General features: G+C 50.4%; 5 protein-coding genes across 5 annotated transcripts; 3 read left to right on the forward strand and 2 right to left on the reverse strand.

The window, feature by feature from the left end:
• Window positions 1-172: 172 nt before the first annotated feature.
• Window positions 173-3,322, reverse strand: N7515_004796 (uncharacterized protein; the record flags this gene model as incomplete). The annotated part of the gene is made up of 6 exons (XM_056665540.1): window positions 173-1,336; window positions 1,400-1,500; window positions 1,581-1,638; window positions 1,706-2,079; window positions 2,146-3,034; window positions 3,071-3,322. The coding sequence occupies 6 exons, from the start codon at window positions 3,320-3,322 to the stop codon at window positions 173-175; spliced, it is 2,838 nt and encodes a 945-aa protein (XP_056522490.1).
• Window positions 3,323-4,502: 1,180 nt separating this feature from the next.
• Window positions 4,503-5,570, forward strand: N7515_004797 (phosphotransferase family protein; the record flags this gene model as incomplete). Its single annotated transcript, XM_056665541.1, has 1 exon — window positions 4,503-5,570. The coding sequence occupies one exon, from the start codon at window positions 4,503-4,505 to the stop codon at window positions 5,568-5,570; it is 1,068 nt and encodes a 355-aa protein (XP_056522491.1).
• A 1,615-nt stretch (window positions 5,571-7,185) lies between these two features.
• Window positions 7,186-8,554, reverse strand: N7515_004798 (ER membrane protein complex subunit 1; the record flags this gene model as incomplete). The annotated part of the gene is made up of 4 exons (XM_056665542.1): window positions 7,186-7,218; window positions 7,284-8,072; window positions 8,103-8,376; window positions 8,418-8,554. 4 exons carry the CDS (start codon window positions 8,552-8,554, stop codon window positions 7,186-7,188), a joined length of 1,233 nt encoding a protein of 410 aa, XP_056522492.1.
• On the forward strand, window positions 8,487-9,644 carry N7515_004799 (uncharacterized protein; the record flags this gene model as incomplete). Its single annotated transcript, XM_056665543.1, has 1 exon — window positions 8,487-9,644. One exon carries the CDS (start codon window positions 8,487-8,489, stop codon window positions 9,642-9,644), a length of 1,158 nt encoding a protein of 385 aa, XP_056522493.1.
• Window positions 9,645-9,916: 272 nt separating this feature from the next.
• N7515_004800 (putative cell division protein kinase (Ctk1)) lies at window positions 9,917-11,318 on the forward strand (the record flags this gene model as incomplete). The annotated part of the gene is made up of 5 exons (XM_056665544.1): window positions 9,917-9,972; window positions 10,027-10,135; window positions 10,199-11,029; window positions 11,081-11,236; window positions 11,286-11,318. 5 exons carry the CDS (start codon window positions 9,917-9,919, stop codon window positions 11,316-11,318), a joined length of 1,185 nt encoding a protein of 394 aa, XP_056522494.1.
• Window positions 11,319-12,250: the final 932 nt, after the last annotated feature.

Below are 12,250 nucleotides of genomic sequence, written 5' to 3' on the forward strand. Positions count from 1 at the left end.
GGATGCACCCGTCGGTGGGGGGGGGGGGGGCGCTGCCTGCTACCGCTAGGGATGTGCATGCAGAACAATAATGCAGGGGAAATGAAGAATCGCACAGAGCAAGCGCCTAGTCCCGATGAGTTATATACAATCAGGAGCAAGCAGCTCGATCCCACATTGCGCCAGACATGATTTAGGAAGCGACGTACTTCCCACCGACCAGCTTGCGTGCAGTCGGGACACCCAGCCACGCAGCCGAAGACTGAGATTCACGGCCGTCGTCGGCGAATGGATCGACTTCCGGCTGCTCTGCCTCAGATGCTGCGCGGGTGATGCCGAGCCGAGAAGTGGAGTCGGTCGTGTGAAGCTCGAACTTTGCTTCGACGGTGCCCTTGCGAGGTCCCGGGGTGGAAGTCACGAAGCGAACGAGGAACTTGCCCTCTGCGCCTGGGGTGGTGGCAGTCTTGACTTCCAGCTCCGGGATCCGCCATGTGACGGTGGAGGTCTTGCGACGGAAGGTGGCGCCGGTGTTGGGGTACATAGCGGCGCTGGTGGCGTGGGCGACTGACTCGCGTGGCTGCTTGGTGGTCTGATCTTCGGCGGCGGTGTCCAGGTTGATGGTTAGAACGAGGTTCTTGAGGGTAATTGGCTCCGCTGAGGCGGAGATGAAGGATGGGTTGGGCGTATAGTAAATGATGGCGCTGGCCTGGAGTTCTTCTAGGTTCCAGACTGGCTTGAAGATTACGGGGCAGTAGGCGGAGGGGTTGGCTGGGTCGACGTGCACTTGGTATTTGAATGCGACTGTTGGCATGGGGCGAGAGATGCTGCCCAGGCGGATATCGTATTCGCCTCGTTTCTCATCGCCGGCATCTTTGGCAACCTCCTGGACGAAATGGGGATTGGCTGCGACCTTCTCTAGCACCTGGAAGTTATCGAGGCGGATGCGTGTTTGATCTACCGCAGAGCCGGGCGCGGCGTTGTTTGCCAGAGCAAGCTCGCCCACAACGAAGGACTTGGTAACATTGCCCTCGGAGAACCATGCATTGACTGTCTCAATGATCGACGCGTTCAGGCCCGGCTCATATAGATCAGGATGGATTGTAGCTCCGGCGCCATGAACGGTGTGTCCGGAGCGAACGGACGTAGTATCAGAAACCGTATGGTCATCATTAGCAAGACTGGGGGTGACGCTGGGTGAGGCCATATGCCTCATTGGAGAGGTTGGCGGCTGTGATCCCGATCCGGCCGAGGATGGTGGCAACTCATTGGTAGGCGAGGCAACAAAGATGGTATTACGAACGTCACGGCGCCCACGAATGGTCCCTGCGTTGCGTCTCATGCCTGTCTGCTGAGCCCGCTGCATATAATTGGTCAGTTAGCGCAATCGATCCTTGCGAACCGGCGAGGAATTGTTACTAACCATTCGGAGAGTATTTGCCATGTCATCCATGGCCTGCTTCGCCTGGCTCTCATCCTCAAAGATGGGTTGGTCGCGAATTGTGAGATTCAGACCAGACTCATCTAGGCTGTGGTGATACAGTTAGAATGCGGTCGACACTACGAACCAAAGCCCACTTACCCAGCTGCTTCATTCTGCGCACGCGTGATCTCATCAATGGTAGAAGGACGCTCGCTGAAACCTTCCGAATCGACATGTGGCTGAAAAGTGATCAGTCAATATTTGCTGCACACACTGTAACTGTAAATTGGCTGGTCTGTGGCTTACCTGGTTGACATTATTGTTGGCCAACCCAGCCTGAGCGTCTGCTGTAGTTCCATTCGAGATGCTCTCTGAGCGCACCTCGGGGATAGTGGTAGCAGTCAACGATCCGGTCCGATCTTGAGACACACTAGGGTTTCGCAATGACGATTGATCCGTAAAGGATGTGTCGGGACGGTCAGAGAGGGTTTGAGGTGGAGATTCGGGTATTTGCATATCGCGAGAATCAGCTCGCTTGAATGCAGAGAAGGGACTACGCTTCTTCTCTGCCTTTCTGTCGAAGGATCCAGAGGGCACAACAACGCTCTTTCTCCTGTTCATGACGGTGCCGAGACGTCTCAAACCCCCTAGAGGAGTGTGCCGTGGCTGTGCTTCAGGTACTGGAAAAATCGTGAGCAATTGGAACTGTACCTAGAACGACTTCAAAGCCCGGCCGAAAAACTTACCTGGCGGAGTCTGAGCGACAGGCCTTTCAGACGCCCCTGATCGCTGGCTTGCGGCATCATCTTGAATGTGTGGAGTGGACGGAAGCGGTGCTTCTGCCGGTGGCGTGAAGTGTTGGGACTCAAATGGGGCAGTCTGTGTGCGCTGGGGTCCCTGTTCATGTGCAATGGGCGTCTCCGCCCGTTCAGTCTGTCGTCTGGAGATGGGTGCACTAGGGACCCGTGTGCCAACCATTTTGGCTGCAAAAGTCTTTATCTCATCTTCTGTTTGAACATTCAGGAGGACGTTCAGGCAGCTTTCAGCGGCCTCGCGGGCACGCTCAACTTGATCCACTTCATGGGTCTCCAACTGCGTTAGCACGTCCCGAAGGTGGTTGAGTCGACTCTCGTCTGCGGCCTGGAGTTGCTCAAAAACGAACGGGGCCCGCGAGTCCCATTGCTGATGAACTTCCTCGGCATTGGCAATCTCGACGGCAAGCTTGTCTGCACCCTTGACACCCTTGGCCCTAGCTTTGTCAACCTTCTTTTGCGCATTCTCCACATTCTTTGCCAACCCCGCCAGACTGGTTTGGATGCCAGGCATCGACTGCATGTCGCGATTCTCCTTGCTGAACTCCCTTAGAGGTCGTTCGACATCCTCCTCGATTTTGGTCGCCAGGGTCTCGTGCGACACGGCGAGCGATTCGGTGGCGTTGATGATGCGTTGCCAGGGGATTTGGAAAATACTAGTTCCGTAGGTCAGAGACTCTGTTGGGTGCAAGGCACCTTCAATAATTCCAGGGAAGTCTGATTTACCCAAGAGCAGCTCCATTGTCCTGCTGTGGCCTATGCGCCAGCTTCCGCAATCCTTGGGCATAAGCTTCTTCGACGCGGCGTCGTTCCTATCGCCAATCTGTCAATACCAAAATCGCTTCCCCGCACCAGATACCATTTCAGGAACCAGATCGGATCGGGCCTCGGATTGCCATACCTGCAAGTAATCCGCGATATCCGCATTGACTTTGTTAATGAGTCTTATGCGGTCGGCGAGGACGGTTGCAGCTTGGCTGGGATTAAGTGTAGCCTGAACAGAGCAAATAACACCAATGGTAAGCTTAGAACCACCATAATGGTTGACCTTAGGGTTTGCGCTGCTCAATCTTACCAACAACGTTGGGTACTCTTGTCGTGAGAGCTCCATGGTTCAGACTCCGGGGTATGGCAAGATGGCGCACGAAGCGCATAACATGAGAAAGGGAAACCAAGATATCCCTGCAGTCCTTGAAGTGAGAAACCCAATGAGGTCAGGGAATTGAATGCGGGATCGGGACCGAAGTGTCAGTGTCAGTTGGTAGCGTGTCATTCCATGTTGGCCGAGGACGACCATAGGGATGGAATGACGGAGGATGTTCTGGTATTACAATACTTGGCAGTATTTAGTCAGTCACCCCACCTATGCATCTGTTTTCGATGTTACAATACTGTAACTGGCAAACTGCCCCCTTATGGATCACATGACATCATCCCGCCCGTTGGAAGTTAATGCCTTGATGCCTTAGTGCCTTAAATGTAGTTCGTCCACCGAACATCCACCCAATCCAAAACGCGTCCATGGAATTACACTCAAACAAATGAATTCAACCACCTACTATGCCACCAATTCGCGTCCGCGGGCTCTAGAAACCCAGCAGAGCAAGAGGGTAGAATCTTACTAGCAATCCAGGCTATCAAGAACAAGGAAATCGCACCAATGCGTGCCGTTTTGATAGACCGCGTTCAACTCTACGCATAAATTATGCTTACAGGTTAGGAGGTCTGTGTGGTGCATAGTGATGTCTGCGATGATTACTGCGTCAGTAAATGACACGTGTAACTCGTATATGGTCTATGTAAGTTCGACATATCACTTATTGGGCACTCGTCGATTCACTCCAGCCACCAGGGGTGAATAATAGACAGATCCATATTATCATCTTACTTCGCCGTTTCACGATGTAGCCATTCAATTTCCAACCATGGCAATTTGGCATTGCGATTTTGATGGCTGCGTTAAACCTTCCGTTCGTACATATGGGGACTGCGTCCTTTGCGGTCTCCATCTTTGCGTGAAACACCTGCGGCCAGAGTATCATGCATGCCCAACTTGGGAGGTTTGTCAATCAAATCCTACCAATTGAAACAGCTACTGACTTCTTCGGTCTGAACAGGATGAGCATCATTACCACCCTGCTGCTCAAGAGGCTGAAAAGCAAGAAATCACGACTCTTATTGGAAAGATAGACATATTAGCGCTCACCCAACGCGCTAGCAGTCTCCGAAACGGTCTCGCGTGCTCCGTGGCCCAAGATCTACAATATGATAGAACATTGCGCAGCTCGATTATGGGAGGCATGAATTATCACATCGAGATTTTATTCGAGGATGGAATCAGCTGGCTCGCACGCATTCGAAGATTCAACGCAACTTCTCCACCCCCGGAGCTGCGGGATTACATACTGGGCAGTGAAGTCTCAGCCTTGCAATTCTTACGCAAGACGAAAGTTCCTGTTCCTACGGTTTATGACTTCAATCCAGACGAATCAAACCCTGTCGGTGTTGGTTATATTCTTATGGAGAAGTTGCCTGGGAAACCCTTGCGCTGGTCTCTTACTACCCCACAGCAGAGGCGAAGAGTGACTAGCCAACTTGCAGACATCTATATTGAATTGAAAAGGTTTCCCTTCTCGGTGATGGGCTCTTTCAATCAGCAAAGCTCTTCACATATTGGCCCCATTGCACGAGAGTCTCTGGCTGACTTTCAAGACATGCATATGAGAATGCTTGGGCCTTACTCGTCTTCAGAAGAATATCTCAACGCGCACATTCGATTGATACTGGATTTGATATTACGACAAGAATCCTACGTCAACCGCCCAGTTGATGCTTTCCTGATACACCGTTTCCTTCTAGAAACTGTACCCAAAATTACTTCAAGAGATGATCCCGACGATGGGATGTTTTACTTGAAACACGCGGACGAAAAGGGTGACCATATCCTTGTTGACAACGACTTCAACATAACGGGCATTATTGATTGGGAATGGGCGCAGACAGACTCGAAAGCAGCAGCTTTCAACTCGCCCATTGTGCTTCTTCCGGTTGGCGATTTCTACGAAGGGGCTGATCATATCGGTGAAGACGAGGTTTTTTTCGCCGAGTGCTTGGAAGAGAAAGGACATCCAGATCTTGGGGAGATAGTCCGGAATGGGCGGCTTCTTCATCGATTCCAATTTTGTTGCGGATATGACCTTGATGATTGGGATGGATTCATTGGGCTCTTTTTCGGGCTACTCAAGACATTGGGCTTCGAAGGGAATCCAAACTGGGAAACCTGGAAGGCGGTGTCCTTAGAACGCTATAGAGAGGATAATCAGCTGAAGCAACTCCTCAATCTGTGCGAAGCCGAATGAAAGCGGACATACTGCAACAATCTGCGGTAGAATTTAGAAATCTGATTTGATCATACAGTTCGACCATCCCTATACAGGAAATACAGACTCTTCATATGTAGTACATCACTGCTCACTGTTTGGTACTCATAATATGCGTGCCATCTTATCTTAAACATAGGCTTACGGTTACCAAGACAGATCTCAGCAGGGAAACAAGTCTCCTACGGACCACGGTCCTGCCTACACAATAACTCTTTGTATCACGTGACTTTAATGACAGCGGGGAGAGCCGCGGAGAGGAGTGCATTGATTGGCCGAACCTGAGAGGGATCGCCGACCCATATTTTCTTCGCCAATATTAATTCATAGTCGTGGGCTCGTGGCTTCCGACCGGTCTTCTGTCCACCCTCTCCGCCTTCCCCACGACTATTGCAGCTCGGGCACCAAAAAGTTTTATCTGCTTGCACATATGCTTCTATTTTCACCATTTTCTCAAGAATGACAGCTCTTTCGCCTGAACAACTCAATGCCTGCAGCTATGCTATCATCAGTCTCAGCGTTATGTGTCTTGTTACTCTCATCAACCATGTCGTCTTAAGCCCACCCCTGAATCCACCACTATATACTACGCCCCAGCAGGCAACCGACGCTATGGTCGGACGTAACCTTAGTTGCACTGCCTTACTTATCATTTGGGCTATTGGTTTGCTTCAATGGAGCGAAAATCTTGCTATGTTTTCAATTCATACAAGAAACCAGTCCCTCATTTTCGGGCTTGTTGCGGGAAATATCTCCTTGACCTACTTGCTTTTAACCCAGTCGCATGCGCCAGCGCAGGCTTATTTCAACTACACCTTGTGGCCAGCCCATTTGGGGCTCACCCTTGGGGCTTTCTTTTAGTTCAGCACTGTTTCGTGTTAGACCTGAATGATATGGGCCTACCATCAACCATTCTAGCTTGGTAAGAGGTGATTCCCAGCCTGGTACTTGCTAAATACTTATGTCATGAAAACTAGCATTAGCATCTGTCGCACTTCCTGTGTATATGCGAACAGAATATCCAAGCATCACAACACGACTACCAAATCCTGGATCTTGCATTGGAAATGGTATACGAACATCACCGGGAATCACTCTTAGATAGATTGAAAGGTCTCTTGCCTCCATCCGATGGAGAGAGGAGGCATGTTTGTCTTGCAGGTCTAAGATACCCTTTGTAAGATTAAGTATGAAATTCCGCATACTTGACTTACCCTAACTGACTAGGCATACTCAACTCATTCTAGGGATGAAGAAATCTCCTCTTTTGATCTTACTTCTCCTGATGTCAAATCAGAACAAAGAGCATTCCAAGGTGGAGTTAAACGGTTGTGAACCTGGAGTATCCTTTTTGAACAATTGTTTTTTACAGCATGCTTTCCAAAGAACTCCCGTAATTATCAATGGGGTGAAACAGACAATATAGCCCTGGGGATTATAGTTTGACAGTGCTTAGGGGGCATCATTTGAGCGATATGCTGCAACCAGCAGGGTCTTGATCTTAAATTGAATGCTGTAAAAACTATAAATTATATTCTTAAACAAGCGTCATATCAGGTATATGCATCTCTAGCCAAAGTCAAACCTCGGATCTCTAATTCGCTTTCCACAGCAAGTTGACCTGCTTCTTCCGGGTTTAAGAATTTTATTGTTAGCATCGACGATGTAAAGGAAGAAAGATGAATGACTCACCATGGGGGCTAGGAAAGCCACACCGATTGCCAACGCTACCACTGCAAGAATGAGCTGCAATTTGGAAAAGCTCTTGCCAAGAACATCAAAGGCTTGGCTAGGGGTGGCTCTTGTACCGAAAATATCGCCACCGAATGCAAAGATGAGGTTGGTACTCTCAAGAAGAGTGGGCTCGGAGAGTACTGTCTTGATATCTGAAACATCACGAGCATGAGTGATGAACCACTTGCCATCAAACTCGAGCAGTGGGGCATAACGGAAAAGACCTTCCTCTGCCTCGGAAGCGGTTGGGTCTCGGTCGACGGGGCGGCGGGGGTCTAAAACAGGCCGAGGAATGCCAACGATGGAGCTCGACTCTGGCAGAGTGCAAAGGAGCTGGCGGGTAGTAATTCCCTGGCGAGTCTGGGTGACAGCCATGTGGGAGATAGGCTCAGGGATGATGAAGGCTTGGGAGATAACGTGAGGAAGCGGGGGGCTGGCATCACTAGCACCATTGAGACTGGAGAAGTCTGCAGCGTAATCCAAAGGACCGCGGTCGTTGGGGATAGATGACTCGTAAAGCTCCGAGATCACAAGTTGGTAACCCTTGGCAGAAGTCTCGTCGGTAACATCGCCGAAGAAGGAGTAAACAAACCAGTTCTCAGACATCACAGATGCGATGGGCTGTGTTGTGTCCACACCTTTCTGGGTCGCTGAATAGAGAACCTTTCTGGAAACACCGTCCAAGAGGTAGAAACCAGCAGTGTGGTCTTTGTCGTTCACAGCAGTCACCAGTTCAATATTGGAGCGCTAGCTAGCGACTGAAGTATGCGCGCTCACCAATGACTGTTCTTCAATCTTGGCTATAACCTCCCTCCCAGGGCCCTGTACCAGCAACGTGGCAGATATTCGATCAGAAGGGATGGACAAGGATTCTGCGATAGACTGATCATTTCTGCAAGCCGCGGTGTAGATATCCTTAATGGAGGACGGTATTTCTATGGATTCAACGAAGCTGTCGTCTGAATCTTGCGTAGCCATAGGGAATTTGTTCGAGTTGCCTGCCGTTATGGGTGAGGCCAGGGAGCCGAGAAGTTCTAAAAGGGTGTTTTCACTGCGTCAGTATAATTGAAGCTACCAGACATCGTCACTTACACAAAAAGCGATTTCTTGTTGCGGCCCAGTGTCCGAATAGATTGTTCTAAGTTATGTTCCCGTGCATCAATGCTCAGAGGGCCCGGAGAAGGCATCGCGTGTACTGTTGACCTGTCTCGCAAGAGCTTGTCTGCCATGATGGGAAACCAGAACTGCCACGCCGAGATCACTTTCGATGATAATGTCAAGTGGCTCGCGCGTTTTCGCCTCCCAAGAACCTCATCACCGCCGAGGGAAGTCCGTGATTGGATACTTCGAAGTGAAGCTGCCACCATGACTTACCTTCAACGGTGCACTTCCATTCCCACGCCCAATATTTATGATTGGGCATGCGAATCTGATCCAGAAAACCCGCTTGGAGTTGACTACATTCTGATGGAAAAGCTGGACGGAAAGCCTCTGGATTGGCAGGCGGCGACACCTCAGCAGAAAGCGAAGATCATGAAGCAGTTGGTTGATATTTCCCTCGAACTTGATAAGCATCCTTTCGAAGCAATAGGATCACTCGTCTCCTCGGCGGGAGATGTTATGAACATTCGATGTCTCGCAGATCAATCGACATTCCGGGTAGGAAAGGGGCCACTCGGTCCATTCTCTTCCTCGCTCGAGGGCTTTCAGGCTATGCTCGAGTCCTACCTCACAATGATAGCTAGCGGCGAGATTGACCCCTGCTATCCAGTGGACACCTACCTCGCCCATCGATTTCGCCAGGATATTGTAGGCGCTCTCTTTAAAGACGCCCCACTAGGCGAGCAATTCTTTCTCAAGCACCCGGACGATAAGGGTGACCATATTCTGGTTAACGACTGTTTCGATATTGTGGGTACCATAGACTGGGAATGGACGCAGACTGTCTCCAAGGCGGAGGCATTCAGTTCCCCGTGTATGATGTGGCCGGTGGCTGAGTTCTACAACGGCTCTAATGAGCTCTCCGCTGATGAATTGCAACTAGCTGCCATCTTTCGCGAAAAGGGCCGTGAAGATCTTGCCGTCTGCGTCGTCGAGGGCAGGAAGGTTCAGAGATTTCTCTTCGCTCTTGGGCTTGAGAGCTCTTTTCTAGATATGCAGACACTTCCACATCTCTTCGCAGGACTTCAGCGGGCCTTCAACTTTGAAGACGAGGAGTGGGAGGCATGGAAGAGCAAGGCTCTCGAGAAATGGAAAGATGATGACTTACTCCTTGGCTTGTTAGAACTAGAATTAAATGAGGAGGTGAAAGGGCTTTAAACATGATTAATTTGGCGAATCCCATAGAATCGAAATAAAAGCTTCCGAATGGGATTGAGTCGGGAAAGCAACTGATTGGTTAGTTGTTAGTTAAGTGCTAATTCACGGGCGCGTTTTGGGCGGGGTGCGCAGCTCGCTTACCGTTAGTTAACTAGCACGCTATGACAGAATAGGTCTCTCACACTTGTATCTACTACTATGCATCCGCTCTTTGCTATGAGACATATTCAAACCATATAGACGGCTTATACTTCCTACCCATCTTGCCCATCATGTCCTGGAAGGACGATTTCGGATTCACAGACCGCCTGCGAGTCATACAGTCCCTGTGAGTGACTGTTTCGTCTGCATATTTACTGGACCTTGACTCATTCGCTCACAGTACAACAGCGTACCAGAAAACCTCCTCGACACCTACCAGCGCTTTTGCTGATGCAATGGTCAAGGCGAAGCAAATCGAAACTCAAGCGTACAACCAGGCAACCACAAGAGTGGGTTATGCGCCTTCCAAGCATGAATGTCAACACCTTTCCGACTAACATTATCCCTTCCAGGATGTCTATGATTTAATCTGCCAGCAGGCAATTGATGAAGCTGAAGCAGCGGGGTCTGCTGAGCCAGTCCCTGGCAGCCTGGAGCACGCCGAGGATGACTTCAATGAGCCAGAGAACTCGATCGGGGAAGTAATTGGGCAATATGCATCTTGCCACCGCCACTATAGTGGTCTTCACTCTATTATTTACAGATCAAAATTGCCTGATGGAACCATCGGAGCATTGAAAGTGACTATTCCCCATATGATGGCAGCTCCGCATGATGTCCACCGCGAGGTGCGGCTGCTGCGTGAAGCCTCTCATGCGCACATCATTCCCCTGATTGAGACATTCAACCTGGTCGGTGGCAGGTTTGTCCTGGTGTTCCCTTTCGTACGTTATGACTTCGACCGATTGCTTCGGCAAGAGATGGTCACTGCTGCTCAAACACGGTCAATCCTGCGGGACATGTTCCGGGCCCTTGCCCATCTTCATGGCCTAGGCATACTCCACCGAGACATTAAGCCTTCAAATATCCTCATGGAATCTCCCAATGGGCCGGCTTACTTAGCCGACTTTGGAATATCGTGGAAAGAAGGCGATGCGGGATCTGAACCTCCCGAGCAGAAAATAACGGACGTGGGCTCTACCTGTTACCGAGCCCCGGAGATTCTCTTTGGATTCAAAGGGTACGGAGAAGCGCTCGATCTCTGGGCTGCCGGGTGTGTGGTGGCAGAAGCAATTTCTGTCGGCCACCATCAGCTTTTTGACTCGGGGCCCGTAGGCAGTGATTTATCGCTGATTTTCTCTATCTTCAAAACGATGGGAACCCCCGATGAACAGCGCTGGCCTGTAAGCTTCCTCACCCCCGGACAAACAAGGATCATTCATAACATTGCACAGGAAGTTCGGGTCTTACCAGACTGGGGGAAAGTAGAATTCCACTCATATCCTCCTCGGACATGGGAAGACATACTACCGGGCGCATCTTCGAACGGGCGCGACTTGGTCAGCCAGTTAGTGCGCTACGAGAGCAGTGAAAGACTCTCCGCGGCAGAGGTATGTACCAGACTCGATATTCCACAGCCATGTCTAACAATTGACCCAGGCCCTCAATCATCCGTACTTCGCCGCGACTTGAAGCATAAGGTTGAAATGATACCTCTGCAACATACGACTGGTACATTGAAGATGCACAACAAGAGCTACGCCACACCTCACTGCGCCTCTGCGGATTATGCCGCACAAGTGGACCTCAGAATCACGAGTCTGGAACCTGACCTCGGAAATTGTTTCCAACGTTATGCATCAGCTGTTTTGAACACTGGACTGTTCAACGCTTTGTACCCACCCATATTTGCCCATGGTCATATGATAAGGCAAAATGCAATCACTGTGTCTCCCAGGTGGCATCTCAGGTAACTCCTGGCGGACCTATCTCAGGGTAATAATGATAACAACAACCTCGGGATGGTGGCGCAAGCCTGCCCTGCATTAGCAAAACTCGGATTGATTAAAACAGAATTTCCGGCAACGCCGGAAATTACGGGCTCCGTCAGCAATCAATGAGATGTGGCGGTCACGTTAGGGTGAAACAACCATAGAACATCGTAGTCTGTGCCCCGCATGCCGTGCAGGGCCTCGCTTTAGCGAAGGGCCTTGAGGGGGCGGGCAAACGACGCTAGCCAGAAACGCTGATGGATTTCCCTTGCGTTATGCCAAGTGGACAGAGCTCAGATTCTGAATCGACATTACTGGAATACAGCCACGTACTCGATAGATCTCCCATGGCAGTCTCATTGTTGTTGTACAAAGTCGTGCTCACTGCTCATTCGTACCTGGCAGCCACACTTACAGCAAAGTGGGTCCACAGGGTTCTCGGCCATGGGTCTCATCTCCTTCGGGTCAGGTACTATCCATGGACCAATCATAGAACGGCCAAGCTGCATATCGCTTCCTAATATAGTTAGCCTGGTATCTATATACACAAGGGTCCCAAGATCTCATTTCGGCTCCTCGTGGTACCCCAGGCCTCTCTCGTATTTCGAGGCTTTTCTCATCTCTTTTGCGTAG

This window comes from Penicillium bovifimosum (genome assembly GCF_028826915.1).
Source record: "Penicillium bovifimosum strain IBT 22155 chromosome Unknown utg000004l_segment0_segment0, whole genome shotgun sequence".
NCBI classification, from domain to species: Eukaryota; Fungi; Ascomycota; class Eurotiomycetes; order Eurotiales; family Aspergillaceae; genus Penicillium; species Penicillium bovifimosum.